Below are 21267 nucleotides of genomic sequence, written 5' to 3'. Positions count from 1 at the left end.
TTACCTTTAGGCCCTTTCGACTCCATGCCTGAAGGAGATTTCAGTGCAGTTGAAACGCCTTCAGTTGCAGAAGGTGAATTCAGACAGACTACACTACACTCACTATTAAATCCTATGCAAAGCTGAAAACTCCTTTAAAAACAGACTGTACAGCAGTCTCCAGTACAAGGCCCCACGCCTAAGAAACAGATGCTTAAGATGGCTGAAGACTTAATTACCCTAATCAGGGGTTCCCATCCCCCTCCTGATAAAAGGCCAAGACAGGAGGACTATGCTTCCTCTGACCAGGTTTCAATTTCCTCAGACTCTTCTGAGGAACAGGAATATTCCTTTCCCCCTTATGAAGACTCTGATGCTGAAGAGTCTATCCCTTCTGCATCTCCCCCAGACTACTCTTTTGGGGAAACCTTACATACCATGAGGGAACATTTCCACTGGGAAGGCCAGGATTACTCTGATTCTAAGAAAAGGCTCCGAGAGTTCCTTTTACTACCCCAGCACAGACCACTTGCTATTCCACCTGTGTTAGACATTGTGGATGATGTTTATTCAGAATCTAGCCTTAACCCAGATTCACTACCTCCTGCACCAGCCAAACCCGACAGGTACTACAGAGTCCCTGACTCTCAAATTCCTGTATAAAAGCCCAGTTGCTGACCCAGAAACCATTTCCCAGGGTCCCAAAGGGGTTAAGGCCTCTATTGCTAAAAATCCTGTGCCATCTGAAAGGGATTCTAAAGCACTAGATAGATGGGGAAAGAAAGTATATACCTCAGCTACTCTAGCTATGAGAGCCTTAAATTGTCAGTTTCACATGCTGAAATATCAACAATATTTGATGTCTCAATTAAAACATAAAATGCTCACACATACAGAGCAGCCTGATTACAAGGAAATGCAAGAATCTGAAGTAGGTACTTCATTTGTCAGCAACCTTTGGGTATCGGATCCGATCTCTGATCTGAGCCAACAACTTGTTTCACAGCTATAAGATCCGAGCTCCTAGCTCCTCCCCTTACCCATAATCCCCTGCCAACCCTGACTGACCTCAGATCTGGTTTGCCGCGCTTAGTGAAAGCAGCTAGATTCAGAGTTCCTAGTCTGTTCAGATAAGTCTTTCAGCTTATTGTAATTATTGTTATATTTTTTATTAAAAGGTTGAGTGTGTTTAGGTTTCCCCTTATTTTAGTCCTAAAATCTTATATATTTTTTTTGTGTGTAATTTCCCCTCGCTGGTGCATAGATTTTGTGTGGGTCGGTGTGTGTTTGGGGCCTTGTGCGAGTGAGTTAGCTTTTTTGTACTAGTGTAATGTCAGAGGCCACAAAACTGATCTTTTCTAAATGCACCGAGTGTGGCCATAAGCTTTCACCGGTGGATGGCCACACTCTGTGTGTTTGGTGCCTTGGGGTTGAACACCTCTCCTCAGGGTGTACTATCTGCGCGGCGTTCAACCCCAGGGCACTGAAAGAATGGAGGTCGAAGCTGATACTGGCGGGACCTTTGCCCCCGGATTCGACCTCCGGTGCTCCCGTGGCCTCACCCCAGTCCTCGGTGGCGGCCACTCCTGCCTCTCTCCCCCCGGCCGGGACTCAAACTCCCGCTGCGGCGCTGGATGAGAGGGAGGCCAGGAGGGAGAAAAGGAGGGGGAAGCACCACAAGCGGCGGGCCGAGGCCTCCGCTTCGCCCCCCCCCCCTGACTAAGCGGTCTCCTCCTCGGCTCCGGTCCCCATGCTTCTCACCAGGACCCGAGGAGGAGGAGACCCTATCTCAGTCGAGGCCATGCAACGTTGGAGCCGGGGGTGGGTCGGCACCAACAGTACTTGGTACTTCAGCTCCGACCTTTCCCTAGAGTTTGTCGGGTCCATCCTTGTTGGATCCGAGCTCTCGGAGCCGTGGGCTGAGCTTCGGATCCGAGGGATTCAGTGTACCTTCGGCTCCGTCCAGGTCAGAGAGCACACGGGTCCTTCGGATCCGATGGTCTCTGCTCCGGTCCCGATCCCCCCCATCGGATCCGAGTGGGAGTCTGCTCTCGGACCTGAGAGAGAGCGACTCTCCCTCAGCCTTCGATGCGGTGGAGAGGGCTCTGTTGAGTGCATCCGGACCCCCGGCCCTTACCTCCGCCCCATCCTGCACTCTCTCTCAGCTGGGTCTGGCTTCCTTCACCCGGCCACAGGGACAGCCTGCTTCGATGTCTCAGGTCGTTCCTCTGGAACAAGATGTTGCTGGTGAGCCTTCCTTGGACAGCCCTCCCGAGGATGTTCCTCATAAGCGGAAGTGTAAGAGGAAGCATGTGGACTCCCCTGAGTCCTTAACAGAAGACTGACTTGGATGAAGGGGAAGGCTCCCCAAGGTCACCCCTCCCAAGGATGTCTCCTTCGGAGACATCATGGAAATACTCAGGATTGGGGGGGGGGTCTGCCCCCAAGACTTTCTCAGAGTCCATGTTCCTGGAAGCATTCGAAGCAGGCCCATCTACCTCTTGGGTGTCCCCTCCACCTGACCCCCTGGTGGACCTTGTTACCACCAGGGCGTGGAAGGAGCCGGACACTGGAGCCAGTTCTCAAATGCCCCGATAGGATTTTGAGCCCCCCTTCAGAGAGAGCCCACTGGAGCAAGGGTCCTCCCATAGATGCCATGTTGGTGGCAGTAGCCACCAAGAGGGAATTAGCTCAGGAGAGCCCCTCGATCTATCCACCGAGCAAAGAGTCCCGCTCGATGGATCGCCTAGGGAAGCGAGTCTTTAGTTCAGCGACCTTCTCAGTAAGGTCCCTGAACTACATGGCACACATTATTAGGATGCAGCGAGACCTTATCAAAGAGTACGCTGCCCCCCCCGGAGTCCATGTCAGCGGAGGACAAACAGTTGTACTCCACTTGCATGGCCACTCTAAGATCTATATCGAATACCTCTATGCGGCTTTTGTCCCATGCCACAGAGGGAGCCGCTAGAGCCAGCGGAGCAGGCCTAGTCATGAGACGCCAGGCCTGGCTCAGACATTGTGACTTCGCGGAACCCTTCACCCTTCAAAGCGTCATTTGCGAATGCCCCCTTTGATGGTTCTGCCTTATTTGGCAAGACCGTTCGTGAGACTTTAGTCCAGAGCGAAAGGGACTGGAAGATGTCTGCCGTCGGGGTCCGCTTCTCTGCTCCCCAGAGGTCCTTCTCCAAGAACCAAAAGGGACAGAAGATGTGGTTCCGGAAATCGCAACATTCCCCAGCCTGCTCCGGACAACCAGTCCTTCCGTGGCAGAGGAGGACAGGGAGGATGCTGCCCTAGAGGCAGAGGGGGCCCGAAGTAATTTGGATCCAGAGAAACCTTCTCTGATCGGCCCACGCAGCAACCCTGAGGGGTTGCCCGACTGCTCCACTCGAGGCAGTCGGGAGGGCATTTCTCGAGGCACCTGGCAGCTTTGGGAGTCCATCACATCAGATCACTGGGTGCTTCGCATCATATCCAGAGGTTACCAAATTCCCCTGTATCATGTCCCCAAACTCGGAAACCTCCCCGATGTACCCACCCGATCAGAGGGAGGTAGCAGCTGCAGAGATTCAGCAGCTCCTAGAAAAAGCCATCCAACCCATCCCCCCAGACCAGCGCGGATTAGGTTTTTACTCCAAGTTCTTTCTGGTGCCAAAAAAGACGGGGGACTTGAGGCCAATTCTCGACCTCTCCTTTTTGAACCGGTCAGTAACCAAACAAAAATTCTGGATGGTCACTCTTCAATCCATCCTCCCCCTATTGCGGGAGAACTGGATGTGCTCAATAGACCTCAAGGATGCGTACTACCACATTCTGACGGACAGACGATCCAGGAGGTTCCTCCGCTTCCGGCTGGGAGCCAGTCACTACCAGTTCAGGGTCCTTCCCTTTGGTCTCACCACAGCCCCCAGGGTGTTTACCAAAGTATTAGCAGTGATATCGGCCCACCTGAGACTCCAGGGAATGCAGGTTTTTCCATACCTGGACAACTGGCTCCTGACTGCCCTGACAAGGCATCTACTTTGCTCAGCTAGGGACTACTTCCTCCGGCTTGCCCCCCAGCTGGGCATCACTATCAACAGGGACAAATCTTCTCTTGCTCCGACTCAGGTGATAGAGTTTATAGGGGCCAAGTTGGATACGAGAAACCTTCTAGCATTCCTGACTGCGGAACGACTACAAAACCTGAGGCTTCATGTATGGGCCATCCTCCAATTAGAAGCTCCACCGGCGGAGTTGGTCCTGAGGGCTCTAGGCTCCATGGCGGCGGCAATCACTCTTCTGCCATTGGCTCGTCTGAATGAGGGTCCTGCAATGGACCCTTCAAGTCCAGTGGTCCTTTCTACATTACTCCCTAAGCCATCCTATTCCCCTCAGCAGGGCTTGCAGGAGCGCTCTCTTATGGTGGCTCCAATCTCCGGACCTCCATACGGGACGTCCCTTCTCCACGCCTCCTCCCCTCGCCACAGTGACCACGGACGCCTCTCGCCTCGGGTGGGGGGGGTATTGCTCAGGCAAGGACGGTCCAAGGCACGTGGAACGACAGAGATCTCTTTGCATATCCATGTCCTGGAGATGAGGGTGGTGCTATTGGCGTTGCAAGCACTTCAGAACCTTCTTCCTGTAGGAACTATTGCGATACAGATGGACAACATGTCAGCTGTCTGGTACATCCGCAAACAGGGGGGGAACCAGGTCCTATCCTCTCGGTCGAGAGGCCATGAGAGTGTGGGAATGGGTGATCTCCACCAACCGCTTTCTTATTGCAACGCACATTCCAGGACTGTCCAACATACTGGTGGACAGGCTCAGCCGCACCATCCTTTCCCCTTGAGTGGTGTCTCAATCCCCAGGTAGCGAAGCGGACTTTTGCTGAGTGGGGGCAACCCTGTTGCGATCTCTTTGCTTCTCCCTCAAATACGAAATGCAACAGTTACTTCGCTCTAATTCCCCCCTTCGGGGAATCCCAGAGAGACGCCTTGGCCTCCCGGTCTACTTTATGCTTACCCACCTCTACCTCTGATGCTGAAACTCATACAGAAAGGCAGTCGGTTGGGGAGCAGAATGATCCTCATTGCCCCATTCTGGCCTCGTCAAACGTGGTTCCCTTACCTGTGGTCTCACTTGGTGAATCCTCCTTGGATTCTGGATCCCCAACCGGGTCTAATCGCATTCCCTAGATCTCCCGATCCCGAATCTGGACAACCTCAAGTTGACAGCCTGGCTGCTCCAGTTCCACTCCTAGTCAGGACTCCTGGAATCTCTTCCCCAGTTAAAGCCATCCTAGTAGCAGCACACAAACCTTCCACTAGAAAGGTCTATCGCAGTAAGTAGAAGCGTTTCTCCATCTGGGCGGAGAATCGTAACTTAGATCCCTTCACAGCACCATTGCCGACTGTGTTGGATTTCCTTACAGGTCTATTTCATCAGGGGGCTAGCTGCTCTGCAGTCAAGGTTCAACTGGCAGCTATTTCTCATTACTATGTGGGACATGAGTCAGGTCCTTTGATTACGGCAAAATTGTGTAAAACCTTTCTCAAGGGTACCTTCCTGCTCAGACCTCCCTGTCAAGGAAGTTGTACCCCTTGGGATTTATCACTAGTCCTACAGGCCTTAACAGCTCCCCCTTTTGAACCTGCTGCTTCGGTTGATCTTCAGTATCTATCTTGGAAAACTGCGTTCCTTGTCGCTATTACTTCAGCGAAAAGAGTTTCTGAGCTTCAGGCCCTTTGTGTAAAACCCCCGTACTTGGCCTTTCACCAGGATAGAGTGCATCTCAGGACCAATCCCTCGTTTCTTTCCAAGATGGCTTCAGAGGCTAATATCAACCAATCCATTAACCTGCCAGTCTTCTTTCCTAAGTATCAGAACAAAGGAGAATACAAACTGCGTTCATTAGATGTGCATAGACAACTGCGCTTCTACATTCACAGGACTGCTGGTCATAGACAATCCGACCAGTTCATCTCCTTTGCCAAATTTAACTTGGGTAAACCTGTCTCTAAGGTCACTTTATCGCGATGGATCTCAGAGTGTATTCTATTGGTCTATGAAAGTTCTGGGAGGCCCGCACCTCAGGGAGTTCATGCACATTCTACTCGCTCTATATCTACCTCTGCTGCCTTTAGGTCTAGAGTGTCTTTAGATGATATTTGCTCCGCAGCCACTTGGGCCTCATCTCATACCTTTATCAACGATTATAAGCTGGACATTATCTCCAGAGGGAGAGCATCCTTTGGCTCCGCAGTGCTCTGGAATATCCTTCCATGATGGCCGCCCAATATCCAGGTAACTGGGGACTCTGTCCCAAAGATTGCTGACAAATGAAGTACCTACTTCAGATTAAGAAGTTGTGTTCACCATAACGTTCCATCCAAGTAGGAAACTTCATTTGTCTGCAACCATCCCCCCCTCCTTCCCCCTGACCTTCAGAATTTTAGTTCCTGGATGTCCTAGTCCCCTTCCGGATGTATTTAGCCTTTTAGCTGCTTGTATGAGGGCAAACTTGATCTGAGGTCAGTCAGGGTTGGCAGGTGATTATGGGTAAGGGGAGGAGTTAGGAGCTCAGATCTTATAGCTGTGAAACAAGTTGCCGGCTCAGATCCGAGATCGGATCTGATACCCAAAGGTTGCAGACAAATGAAGTTTCCTACTCAGATGGAACGTTATGGTGAGTACATAACTTATTTGTTGCATGCAGCTGAACAAGTGGGAAAACATACTTTGCAATGTGGATTTGATTCATTGGAAGCTTCTTGTAGAGCAGCAGTGACAGGGTCTGTCATGCGTAGGCATGCTTGGTTAAAAGAACTACCTGATCATGTTAAAGCAAAGTTATTGGATGCACCTTTACAGCAGAATGTTTTATTTAGTGTAAAAGCAGACGTTTTAAAGAAAATGGAGGATAAGGCAAAATCTATGCAGACTGTCAAGGATTTTTTTTACAGGTTCAACCCCCTCGTTTCAGCAGAAATTGGCCAACCAAAAACTGGTCCTTTCCAGCTTCTGCCAGACCACAGTGGGGCAGATGGACACCCAAGGGGCAGAGGCCAGTCACAAGGCTCTTACCAGCCTCGACAATGGGGAGCCACAACCCAAAAAGGAGGAAAAGACAGGTCTCAAACTACCAGAAGACAAACACAATGACTTACCCCTCAGACTACCAAGTAAAACCCTCTTAGCAGCTCCCTTGGGGGGGGGGGGGGGGACTAGCACTTTTTGCAGACAATTGGCACATCACAAAAGACAAATTGTTCCTAAATATTGTATCTCAAGGATACAGATTCTACTTTCACACTTTGCCAAGGATAAAAGGAATGCCAAATCTGCCACCAAATCAATGGGCAGAGGCTCAAAAGCAAATTTCAGCTCTCATGGACATGAGAGCCATTCAACAGGTTCCTACACAGGAGCAAGGACAAGGATTTTACTTGACTGTTTCTAGTTCCCCGAAAGGACAAAGCCTGGAGACCCATTCTGGACCTCTCAATTCTAAACACACACCTGGAAGTACCCAAATTAAAGATGCTAACACTACAGCAACTTCTTCCCATGCTGGGCAAGAAAGCTTGGCTAGTAACGTTGGACCTCCAGGAGGCATACCTGCATGTCCCTATCGGACAAAATTGCAGAAGATACCTCTGATTTATAGCAGGTTCAACCCATTACCAATTCTCTGCACTGCCCTTTAGCTTATCTACTGCACCCAGGGTGTTCACAAAATGCCTGGCATCAGTAATTGCATACTGCAGACAGAGGGATTCAAATATATCCATACCTGGACGACTGCTTTATTCAAGCAGAAAGCAAGGACATTCTATTAAAGCATCTGGCGTTTGTCAAAAACCTACTAAGTTGCCTAGGGTACATAGTAAACGAAAAGAAGTCAAAACTAGTGCCCCTCACAAGACAATATTCCTGGGTGCCAACTTAAATAAAACGGCCCAGATGGCTTATCTCACGCCACACAAGCAAGGACAACTGACTCAATACTTCAAAATAATGGCAACAAAGACCCAACTCCCTGCAAGAAAAATTCTGCAGGCCATGGGATTCATGGCATCTTGCATAGTACTAATACCATTTGCAAAACTGCATATGAGGAAATTACAATGGTATCTGAAAAGCGTATGGACTCAACACAGCCACAGCTTGGAAACAGCGATTCCACTCATTCCCTGCCTTCAACAGGAGTTTCTATGGTGGGCTCAGGCATGTCACCTCAACAAGGGTCAGCCTTTTACCTTACCCACAGCCAGGCAAACTATAACAGATGCATCGGATTATGCCCGGGGGTGCACATGGCGGGACAGTGTATTCAGGGCAAATGGTCTGCAGACCAAAGGCATCTACATATCAATCAAAAAGAGATGCTAGCTGTACAAAATGCCCTAACTGCTTTCAAGGACCTCCTACATCCAGGACAACCCCTAATAAAGACTGACAACACCACAGTGATGTGGTACATAAGCAAGCAAGTGGGCAAACACCCCTACCCCCTGTGCAGACAAGCAAGGGGGCGCACACTCCTAACCCCCTATGCAGACAAGCAATGATCTTGTGGAACACAGCACTGACCTACCAAGTTCAACTACAAGCACAATTCCTGCCAGGAAAGAAAAACACATTGGCAGAAGATCTAAGCAGAAACATCATAGATCCTCACGAGTGGAAACTAGATCCACAAGTATTTGCAGTGATGACTCAAAAATGGGGGAGCCCAGACATAGATCTGTTTGCTTCCCCCGAAAACTACCAACTACGGAAATTCTGCACAAGGACAACACCACACACTAGCTTGGAAAGTGGACACCCTCTCATTCAGTTGGAAAACATTGACAGTGTATGCCTTTCCTCCACTGCCTCTTCTGGCAAAGGTGCTGCTGAAAGCCAGATTAGAGAGGCCACAAATGATGCTCATTGCTCCAGACTGGCCACGCCAACACTGGTATCCAATACTAAGGAACATGGCTCAAGGCCCACCGTGGATTTTACTTACAATTAATCACCTGCTCACTCAACAAAACAGATTCTACACAGCCAGCTCAAGACTTTAAATCTGGCTGTATGGCAAATTGCCTAAACAACCAGTCAACACTTCTCTCTAAAGCTGTGATGGACGTCATTCTGGAGACCAGGAGGCCCAGCACCAGAAAAGTCTATTCAGACAAATGGAAAAGATTCTGTGCCTGGAACCAGGCTAAAGGCCAAAATCCCCTTGTCCCTAATATTCCTCAGATTCTTCAATATTTAACTCAGATGTTGCACAAAGGATTTTCCTTATCTATTAAGATCCACGCCTCCGCTGTTTCAGCTCAATACAACACGGATCCTCCTATATTTTCACATCCATTACTAAGACAGTTCTCAGAGGGGCTAAGAACATAAGACCACCCCGGAGAGCACCAACATCAACTTGGGATCTCAACTTTGTTTTGGAAAAGCTTACACTACCGCCCTTTGAATCAGCTTTCACAGCTGATCTACAGTTCCTATCATGGAAAACTGCCCTGCTGCTAGCAATAACTTCAGCACGAAGAGTCTCAGAACTACAGGCCCTGATGGCAGTGGAGCTTTCATCAAGACAGAGTCTCTTTACAAACTAACCCTTCCTTTATGCCAAAGGTGGTATCCAGTGTGGCCCTAAACCAAACCATTCATTTGCCCACCTTTTATCCAAACCCCCAGAACAAAGGGGAAAGGCTCCTACACTCTTTGGACATTCACAGGCAATTACGTTACTACTTGGATAAAACTAAGGCTTTCAGAAAATCTGACCAGCTCTTTGTATCCTATGCTGCAGGATCACAAGGAAAAGCTATCTCAAAACAGACCATTTCAAAATGGATAGGACATTGTATCTGTTTCTGCTACACACACCATGGGAAATCTGCGCCTGGTAACATCAGGCCCCATTCCACCAGGGCTACAGCAACATCAACAGCCTTCCTCAGAGGGGTACCAACCAAGGATATTTTGGAGGCTGCAACTTGGAGTTCAGTGCACACCTTTACCAAGCACTGTCACTTACCTCTACACTCTAAAACCAGAGCTGGCTTTGCCACTGCAGTTCTGCAGCGCCTGCTAGCCTCTCCAAACCCTATTTAGTTCCACCACCCATCCTTAGGTTTGGGATTCAACCCAAGTGTGATGACTGCAGCAGTGTAACACTGAACATAGTACAGTTTTGTACCTACCATAAATGTAGATGTTCGAGTGTTCACACTGCTGCAGTCCAGGTTACTCACCCTCCATCCCCTCTGAACTAGCTGGATTTATCTACACCTTTCTATCCTATACAACCTTTGTGGTGTATTTGCTTGTAACTGAAGGTATTGTTTTATTTTTATATGTATATTTTTTATTAACAATATGTATTGCCTACCTATTGGGGACACCTTACATCTGGGGCAAGAAAAACTGAAGAAAATGGCTTCTGATGCATCTTACATACCCCTGGCACACTGACGTCAGGGAAGAAGTGACAGCAACCGACACCGGATCAAGACTTTGGAACTCTGGCCGACTGCGGGACTGCCTGATGGCAGGATAACCCAAGTGTGATGACTGCAGCAGTGTGAACACTCGAACATCTACATTTATGGTAGGTACAAAACTGTACTTTTCTGTATGTGCCATTGGGTTTGTATCTAGCAGTGCTTCTGTACAACTGTATACTTGTATTTGCCATTGAGCTGGATAGTGGCTGATCATGGTTTTGTCCACCCAGCTAACAGTCGTGGCAAATTGTCAGAGGGGAAAAATATTTGTTTCACATGTCATCAATCCGATACTTGTTTCTTTGTAGAAAGCAGAAGTACTTTCACCGGGGAGCTCTTCGATGGGATGAGGACACTGTGGATGGAAGATATGTTGCAGAGAATTGCAAATCTTTAGAGGTAAGAGCAGTATAGTTTTCACTTTTGTATGCATTTAGAAGAAAAAAGTATTGTATTAGCTTGCCTTTTCTGAGCTTTCTCCGCTTCAGAATTCTTGAATGCCTGCAAAAAAAAAATTGCTGTAAAGTCTGCTAGCATCAATTAACTGTCATGGGTACACTAGGAGTGGTGGTACAGGTTTTAATCTGAATCCTAGGTATAGCCCCTCAGGGTTTCTCTGGTGGTTGTGGCCATGTGGCTTTGCATAGCTTTTAAATGGTAACACTGTAGTAAATGCTAATTAAGGAACTTAATTCTAGTTGAGGCAGAGTGGAAGAACATAATGGGTTACTCATAATGGAATATCCTGCAAAGGTTATCTTGAGTTTGGGGGTCTTATTTGAGACAGTCCATAAGTATGAGACTGCAGTCCACCTCTGCTTTGGAAGTATTAGTTAACTTTAGGTTGAGGATCTACCTAATAGAGTAATGCAGATATCTGTTTTCAGACCGTGAAGCAAGTTAACAGTTGCCCATGGTCTGGCAGTTAAAAGTACAAGCGGTTACATTTTGTGACCAAGAACATGAGTAGTGCACAAGATCAAAAGACTACAGCACTGGAGGTGGTAAATGGAGAGAGAGAAGTACTGTGGTGGTGCATCAAAAATGGGGGCAGTGCAGTGAAACAGTGAGCCAGGTGAAAGTGTGGATTGGTTTTGCATTACATCATCTGTGAGACTTGTACATCACAAGTAACTTCAATTCTGTTTTATGTTGAGATTCTCCTTGATGAAAGGATAGAGCAGAGGCAGACAATTACTTGGCTAATAGACATTTTTTGTTGTTTTGGTAGTGCTCATTAGGTCCTTCTCTTAGTGTTTTCAAAAAAAAGTGTTCAGAACAGTCATATGATCGGGGAGGGTTGTTCTGTAGTGTGCAGCTGTGCATTTCCTCCCAGCTTGGCACAGTTCAGAAATGTCCTTGGCTGCCACATACCTGTAAATGGTGCATGTTATGATGTACTCTAGCTTGAGGGTGCAGTTACCCCCATGTTCTTCCAGATTTTGTACTGCTCTTACATTGTTCAACATTTGTAGGAAAGTACCTATTTAACCACCTGTCTGTAATCCATGCAGTAAAGTACCAATGGCCATGAAGATCCACATGCTGTCCATGTCGAGTGTGTTCTATTTATTAGAAAAACAAGTTGAGTGCTTTTGTCCCCTCTAACTTCTTCAGAACCTGATGCCATGAAATCACATGACATATGCAATTTAAAACACACGTCTGCCAATCACATTGCATCTTCATGTCAGTTTCTTAACCCTTTAATGTCCATCCTATGTTACTATCAGTAAAAACAAAATCACTATCTGAAACAAAATACGCATAACCAATGTGATAGAAACATGGTAAAAACCTGATAAAAACGAAGTTTTCCTATATTGTTTGTAACCAAACCTACATAAATATACCCACATTTCAACATGTGCTGCTTGTACAAAACTTCTTTTTAAGATTCTATATAAAATGCATATACTTTATTAAAGTAAGCAAAATTAGTAAAAAAAAAATTAGTTCAGCAGCTGTCATTTTAAGTACAGGATTAATCATAGCATATTAATTTAAACCTGGTTTGTGCATTGCATCTAATCTAAATTGCCATAGAAGTTCCTTGTATTCTTTTTTCGTTTCCCAAGCTCCCCCTCTAGATTCTAGTGGAACTACTAAGATTCCAAAAACAAACTTTTTATTGCCCTCACGTACACAGGTGTGTTTGTACAATGCATGATGGTAACAGGATGGATATTAAAGGGTTAAGGAACTGACTTTCACTCTTGACCTGGACAGCATGTGGTTCTTCATGGTTAAAAGTACCTATTTATCCACTACCCTTGTCACCACTACATTTACTGAGAGGGAAAGGAGCAGTAGTCCTTGCAAGGGAGCATGGCAGCTGAAGAGGGTGCTTGGCATTGACAGTCAGATTTCTTTGAGTGGTCCCAGGTCTCATATTGATACTTTTGGTCCTTATGTCCTATTTGGACTTAATGAAATTACCCAGTTAGATACGCATGCGCGCACACACATGCACGTGTGCACTGATGGTGTGAGACTTGAGCTTGTGTGTATAGGAGTGCCCTGTTGAGAGAGCGTAGTAAGGTGCCAGCACTGGGCCTCATGCAAATCTTTAATGACTGCACACAATCTTCACTGCTGTCCTAGTTTGTAGGGCCTGATGTTTGTCTTCTGTTTGCTGACCACTTCATGCTTCTAATGAGTCCAGTCAGCTTTTAGTATTCCCAAAATCCCCCTCATAAAGGCTGCATGGACATGAGTCCTCTTACCAGAGACAGACCAGGATAATTTTTAGCCTTCCTGTAATTTTGGGAGATTTAAGTTGTTGGAATCCCCTTTGAATATTTGGATCTGTTGCTCGTTTGCCTTCTCTGTAGAAGTGCTAAAACCAGTATCTTGGGATTAAATACAAGGAACATTAGGACATCTCACCCTGTCTCCCAGTTGTACTTATCTTGGAAGATTCCATTTTTGCAGCCTGGGAGATTCTTGATTTTTGTAAGTGGCGTGGCTTCCTGACTGCGTCACTTTGGTAGTATTACAACAGTGGACTACAATGAATATCCTGAGTCTCTGGGAATTTCTGTCTGCAGTAGCCCACTGTCAGCCAGGGTACAGAGAATTTCTCACACCCCTTCCTCCCAGCTGGAAGACACCCTCTCTGCCCAGTATTAGTAGCATAACTTGTTATCAAGCATCTTCATTTCTTTATTGCCATGTCATTGCATTGCAGAACACTGTCCGTTGCATAGTCAGTCTGTTGATCAGGTTTGAAGAACAGACATTAAGTTAAGTACTCCATCGGGGAACCTTTTCTTAATATCCCCCCCCCCTCTAATTTAATGTCGACTGCTTTGTGTGAAAAACAGGTTCCGCATAGGGCTTTTCACTCCTGTTTGTTCTAAGTAGGTCCATTGCACGACATCCCGAACAGTTTTTTTTTTGCTTATTTCAACAGTATGACTACCAGGAGTAGGACTGACTTTTGTAACAGATTTCTAACAGAAGGTATCGTTAGGCCTAGGCTTGCAATTTTGTCTACTGATCCCATGGCAGACCCCCCCCCCCCTCCCAAAACAAATGAGAAACAAGGGAGATGAGCATTCTTGGGTGTTGGACTCCCCACCCTGGCCCAAAAGTTGATCTAGGTGTACATTTGCAGTTTCCTGTAGCCATGAAATCTGGGCTTGAAATCTCAGGTGTAAACTCCTGTGGTGGCCCATTTCACTTCCTGGAGCCAGGTATGCATCAGTCTGAGGTGGCTTAGCTGGTCCTGATTTCCAGCACACATTTCAGTTGATGGCGGGGGTGAAACCTCCTCTAGTAGTACTTGCTGGGGAGGGGGGGGGGGGTCTTCCAGTGCCTAGTCTGAAAGTTGAGCCCCACCCATCTATGTCGTTAAGCCTTGCCTTTCAGCAGGCCCAAGCTTCTCAAGCCAAAACATCCTGGGTTGCTCCGGCCGACACCTCCTTGATTGCCAGCTCCTACAATTCAGGTCACCCCTCAGGACTATGTCAGACTTGTGCAATATTTAACAGACATTATGAAATGTAAGCAGTCTTCCCCGAAAAATAAACTTGTTGCAAAAAACAATCCGAGCGGAATTATGTGTCGCAGTTACCCTGCTTAACAATACCTTTACTGAGATTCTGAAGGCACCTTGTCGCCTGCTTTGCCCCTGAAGGACCTGTCCTTTGGAAGACGCCTCAAAGAATGAGGGTCTTTCATTTGGGAGTCTATAGAGTTCTGTTCGGCTCAGAATATGTACAGAAGGTTTGTCTACCTGAACCCAAACATTTGGTGATTCATCCAACGCATGAAGTTTTATCTGATTTGTTTTCAGGCAAATCTTTACAGCCAGACTCCTTACCCCCTGCCACTAGAAAGCCATATTGCTTTTTATCGGGTGGTTGACACCTTACAAGAACCCACTGACTGATCTAGCTGTGGAGGGCCTGTAGTCCAGGGGAAACACTGGGCCTGCAAGAACTGCTTAAATGACTGAAAAGTAGGATACTAGACCAAAATCTGTCATTTCCACATGTGCAAATACCTTGTGTATGCACAGGAACAGGTTAAAGCCAAAGCAGAGGTATTAGTTGGGTCTCAAAGGACATTCAGGAACTGATCCGTTTTGGCCTTCAGGTGACCAGGCACACAAATATGGTTGAGAAGCTCTAGATGTATTGTGTAGGCAGCAGCTACAGGATCTGACAAACACGTGCCTTGTTTGAGGAATTGAACCCCCTGTCCCAAAAAAAGAGCATGTGAAAGCTGAACTCCTTAATGCCTCCCTGGTAAAGTTTCTCTTTGGTCCTCCTGAGAAAGTGTTCCAGTAACTGGAGGAAAACGGGAAGAATATGAAGTCTGTTAAAGAACAGTCTCCCCTGCCCCTTGGATAACTCTAGCTTGGCTGGGTTTTTCTTGCAGTTTTTTTTTGTAGTGTGATACCAAAAAGCTATTACGGAGGCCAAAGGGATATATGCAGGCCACCCATTAAGGACATATTGTTTGGGTCTATATCAAAAGATCGAAGTTTCAAAACATCGAATCAGATATGGTCGACACCATTTGATCGAAGTCTTGAAACTTCAAATCTTTTAACGGAGATCTCCATACAATGAGGAAAGGGAAGATTTCCGGTTTCTGCACTGTAGTGTGATCTCAAGAGTTGGTATATTTAAGTAGCGGGTAATGTTGGGGGTGTAGGGTGGCTTGCCCCTTGCTTAGAGCATTTAAATGGTTTGTTTTTGCAGGTTGTTGTGTTTTGTTACATTTTCGATGTTTCAGCACTTCGATTATACGGTGTCGTCCATATCCGATTTTGAAGTTTTGAAACTTATATCATGTAATACAGACCCATATTGTTTCAGCTATATGACTTCTGAATGCCCATGACTTTTTACTGTGTCATCATGGATAGATTTGGTCAATAAAAAGAGCAAAACATGCATGGCCACAACTAGTGGGGCTTGGCTTTGTCTTAATGGGTACATTCAGACCAGTAAAGTCATGGGCATTCAGAAGCCATGCAGCTGAAACACTTATGTCCTTAATTGGTTCGTTTGCAGATGTATCCCATGAGTCTGCTTTATAGGAAGTCTAAGGTATAACGCTGAACTCCAGCTTGGCTGGATTTTTCTTGTAGTTTTTACTGAATGATTTGTCTGTGTGACCTTTTTTTACCCCTTGGTTTGGATGCCCTTAGATGTAACAAAAACTGTTCTGCTAAGTCTTGGCCCTTTGCCCTGGTGGAACAAACGAAGTATTCTAAGCTAGGGGGAGACCACTTTTCATAAAAAGTAGCAGCACAACTCTCGCCATACATGAGGGATATTCCAAGGACCAGTGATCCAACAGGGCACAGCTGTGACTACTCTTGCACTAATTCCCAAATCCAGTTCCCCTCTTTCCCCCACTCAGTCTTGAGGGAAGGCTTTCCTCTTTGCCGTAGCATGGCTACTTATCAGTGGGGACACGTGTACTCTGGACAGTCACAAAAAGATGTACCTTGCAGCTTTGGAGGAATCTTCCCAGTCAGTCCTAAAACAGCAAAGACCTGTCATTTCCAGTCGATTGCAGAATATTCAACAAGAATCATTGCCTGTTCCCCAAAAGGAAGTCTGAATCTTGGAGAGACTTTAGATGTTTCCAGATTGAACAAATGTCTAGCGGTACCATAACTGAAAATGCTTGCTCTTCAGACTGTTACATCCTCATGCCAGAGATGTGGATGATTTCCTTGGATTTGAAAGATGCATGTCATCACATTGCAAATGCACAAGAACACAAAGCTTGTACATTTCAGAGCAAGAGGACTCCCACTTGCAAGTTTGTCCCTTACTTTACCGTTTGGCTTATCTGATGCACCAGTGTCTTCACCAGATGTCTGGCACCAATCCTTGCCTTCTGCAAGACCGAAGGGTTTTACATCTACAGTTGTCTGACTTGCCTGATCCAGGCAGCATCTCTAGAAGAGCTCCATAGAGCAATGCAAACCAGTATGGAATGCTGTCAGAAGGTAGTTCTCACACTCCATGTCCAGAAATTCCAACTGTTCTCTCACCCACAATGTCCAGAAACTGCAACTTGTTCTTGGACAAGTCCCCTTCTTAGGGGGCAGAACTGGATAGACTCTTCTGTACAAAGCCGCTTTTCCTCAGGACAAGGTTCATTCCCCTCTCAGCTTCAACACACCAGCAGCCATGAGGCCATCTCAGCCAGAGGCTTTCAGTCTTCTGGGCCATACAGCATCTTGATTCCCCTAGCCAAACTGACAGTTAAAATGATTATGCTGGAACAGAATGTGAAGAAGCTAAAATATTTTAAAAGTGATACTTTAAGTCAATACAACATACGTTTAATGCCACAAAGTAAATGTTTCTAGACAAAAATGCTGTAACTTTTAATGTCTTATTCCTATGTTATAGTATTGTTAGTGTGGGATTTTCCACTTCAAGCGACCCCGTACTTCTGCTCCTATACAAAAGCTTCAGTTTGGCTGTTGCAGTTGCATGGGACAGCACATGCAGGGCCATAAACCCAGGGACCTTAAATGTGACATCTGCATGCACAGACCTCAGAACTTTTCAGCCGCAGGTGACAGTCGCATCTTGTGCTTCGCTCCTCCACTGCTAGACATCTTAAAGATAACTACCGCGTTGGAGTTTTCTTTTAACTCTAGCTAAAGCTTGCTTTGTTGTAGTAATCCTTAGCAGATGTCAGCAAGAAAGGGGCAAATGCCAATGTGGGTGCCAGATGCTCCATAAGGACTTGCACGACCGTTGCATTTTTTGCCTAGGCTAGGAGTGCATTCACACCGCTTGCTCCATCTGCCAATGTTTCGTTACTAAGACACCCTGCGTAGCCATCTGGCTACACTGAATCTCCACCTGGAAAACCAACACCTTAAAAAGATTAGCACTCAGGATGGATCCTGTCTCTGTGGCCCCTACTGAACCACAGCGAAAGAAGGCCAAGATTCCTAGGCCCTCTTCTGCCACTCTGCTTTCGGACGCCCCGCCAGCTACAGATTTAGGAGTTGAAGGGATATCGGGATCCGTCGACTTGTACGGTGACCTTTGAGGAAGCCGCTTCACAGTTGACAACACTGCTACCCTTAGCCAGGCATTCCAACACCAGGCCTACACCCAAGTCTATCCCAGTAAAAAAAAAAAAAAAAAAAAAAATCTGGCTACACCCGCCGAAGGCCTGCCCAACTGGCAGTCCTTTACTTCATCCCTGATGCAGGCCTTTATGGCCCTTAGGGCCATCAGCCTCCTCTCCATCCACTCTTCCTCTCCTTAGCCCTTGGCCTGCCTCTGCCTCTTCTCTTCCACCTTCTACCTCACAAGACAAGGGAAGAAGAGCAAGAGACTATTCATCTTCAGATGAATTTATATCTTACACTTCCCAAATAGCCTCTCCACAAGAGTATTATTCACCAGGTGATTCCACTGAAGAAAACTCCCCTACAGAGAATATCACCTGTGGTGAGGCCATAACCAAAATGAAGGAATACTTCAAATGGGGCACATTACAAAAAGTCTGATACTCCAAAATACTTAACTGTTACAAGTGGAATCTCCCTCCCCTTCTGCCCTTCCACCTGTTATTCCTGGCTATTTAGATGCCTTTTACTCAGTATGTAGGGCACCAGATTCTTCGCCACCTGCCCCTAAGAGGCCAGACCGCTTCTGCAAGGTGCCTGATGACCAGAAATTTTTCGTCAAACCTCCTCTGGCACATCCTGCTGTGATCGCCATTTCACCAGATAGACAATCCAGACTCATTCAGTCTGCCACTCTCTTACCTAGGGACAAAGACAGCAAAACAATGGATAGAATTGGAAAAAAGGTTTATACCTCATCCACATTGGCCTTCAGAGCCATCAACTGTCAAACCCGTATGACCAAATATGCCTTTGACCTTGTCTCTCAAGCCACTACTCTGCTAGCTACTACTCCTGACTGCCCCTCTAAATGTGACATCTCTTTTTAGACCATCTCTGGCTGCCCAAGTAGCCAGATACTTCATTAGATGCAGCTATGGTGCTGCAGAAGCATCTGCACGCTCTGCAACATCTGCCACTGTTCTCGGGAGATATTCTTGGCTTCCTATGCAACACTTACCAGAAGACTTAAAATATAAAATCGTAGATGCCCCTCTGGACCCTAATTTCCTGTTTGGCAAACAGTCAGCAGACCTCTTTCTTTTGGTGTCCCCTATTCCTAAATATTACAGGAATTGCCCTGCCAAAGCCACATTTGTCAAACGAAACCCTGCCCCAGCTGCACCTACCTCTTCCAGACAGAAGGGCCAGAAGACAAACCCCTTCCAGGCCAGCTGTCCCCCAGCCTCCCCCTAGACAGCCCTTTCAAGACAGAGGAGGCCCCAGCAATGCGTGACTGCTTTGCCCTCCTTCCCCTTTCTGCCTGCCTCCCCTTTTGAAAAGCCATCACCACAGACAAATGAGTTCTGGCTGTTCAAAAAGGATGCTTCCTCTCCTGGAAAGAAAGGCCACCTTTAAGGCGTGCCCCCCCCCCCCAAAAAAAAAAAATTCAAACGCACCTCTTCCAACAGGTTTTGACAAACCTTCTGAATTTGGGCACCATAAAACTTGTCCCTCCGGGACCGGATGGAAAGGGCTTCTATCCGACTATTTCTGGTCCCCAGAAAAGATGAACCATGGAGACCAATTCTAGATCTTTCCTCCTTGAACCTATTCTTAAATGTTCCCACCTTCAGAATGTTGTCCCTACCAAATTTACTCCTCCCTCATACCAGCCCAGACTTTCATGGCCCCACTCTCTACCTGAAAGAAGCCTATCTACACATACCCATTCTACACTCCCACAGAAAATTCTTGTTTTTCTGGACCCTTCTCTCATTTCCAATTTACTGCCTTGCCCTTTGGTTTGTCCACTGCCCCCCACACTGTTCACAAAATGCCTGGCACTTGCCATAGTTTATTGCACACCACAAGGGATTCAGGTTTATACCTACCTGGCTGACATCCTGATCCTGGCAGACTGCAAGGAAACAGTTAATACCTCTAGAGTTCACCGTGTGCCTTCTTCAAAGACTGGGGTTCACCCTCAACCTCCCAAAATCCTGTGACCCCAGAACAAGACAATTTCTGGGTTTCAGGGTCAAAATTGACGTAATGAAAGCCTTTCGTCCCCAGAACAAGGTCGGCTTCTTGACCTTCCACTTCAAGGCCCTGCTGCAGGCCCAGCAAATAACTGCAAGGCAGTTCCTAAGGACTCTAGGCCTAATGGCAGCCACCATCCCCATGCTACCATTAGCTAGACTGCACATGCGAAAGCTACAGTGGTATCTAAATAAAAATGTTTGGTCACAGCAAGAGCAAGAAATCACGCTCCTGCCCTGCCTACAGTCAGAAATAAAATGGTGGAGTCAGCAAATTCAGCTCATTCCTAGACTTCCCATGGAGCTTCCTGTTCCAAATCAGTTCATGCATACAGATGCTTCAGACTTGAGAGGGGGGGGGGGCACAGTGGCAAACTACAGGGTTCAAGCAAGGTGGCACTCTTCCTTAACTCATTCACTCTGGAGCAGCTCAGAAAAACCTGCCTGCTTAATTCACCATAGGAACAACAGTGCAGCCTGAGCTCATTTTCAGAAAATCCATTTGTAATACCATACAGAAAACAAATGTTCATAACTCTTTATAAGAGCTAGGCTAAAGATGTAAACGCGAAAGTTGTTCAGCAGACACCGACCTTTCCAACAGTGTAAATGTTGATAGTGTATATCAGTCATTATTAAATATTTGGCAAGGAATGCGGATATTGTGCATATTTTTACCTTTTTGGAAAAACGAAGCATAATATCTTGGTTAATGTATCATGCAGACCCATACAATTTGAATATAATTTGTTAGTATGAATGTCTGCTTTAAAATGATACCATAACCATTACTGTGTGATGTTCCCTTCTTGAGATATTCACAGAAATATGATTAATATATTATTTTTCATAACTGATAAAGCATATCTCATCACCTGTAACAGACAGAGCCTACATATCAGTGTAGAAGTTGTGCATCTGAATGTCCGCTTCAAAGTGACGCATCATTTGTGTGATCACCATGCTCCCTTGCAAAGATATGGGCATAATAATGAAAAGTATTGTAAATGTATAATTTTCATAATCGTACAAGACTAAAACCGTGATATCTGTACATGTGTAGAGTGCACAAGACAGTTCTTTTACCATGTTGTAAGGAGTAACACTGTCTTCAAAATTAGGTATTACTTGGCACACTGACATGTTCCCTTGCAAAGTTATTTACCAAAATATGAAA

At 46.4% G+C, this 21267-nt stretch overlaps 1 protein-coding gene across 3 annotated transcripts in view; it reads left to right on the top strand.

The window, feature by feature from the left end:
• CLK3 (CDC like kinase 3) overlaps positions 1-21267 on the top strand; it is a 1797083-nt gene that overhangs the window by 790372 nt on the left and 985444 nt on the right. For all 3 annotated transcript variants that reach the window (XM_044077203.1, XM_044077202.1, XM_044077201.1), the window contains one exon: positions 10790-10880. In XM_044077203.1, coding sequence (XP_043933138.1) covers positions 10790-10880 — 91 coding nt within the window. The remainder of the gene's footprint in view (positions 1-10789; positions 10881-21267) is intronic.

This window comes from Protopterus annectens, chromosome 7.part0 (genome assembly GCF_019279795.1).
Source record: "Protopterus annectens isolate FY-2018-M chromosome 7.part0, PAN1.0, whole genome shotgun sequence".
Classification (NCBI taxonomy): Eukaryota; Metazoa; Chordata; order Ceratodontiformes; family Protopteridae; genus Protopterus; species Protopterus annectens.
Note: the sequence above shows the minus strand (reverse complement) of the source record. Positions and strands in the feature narration are given on the sequence as shown.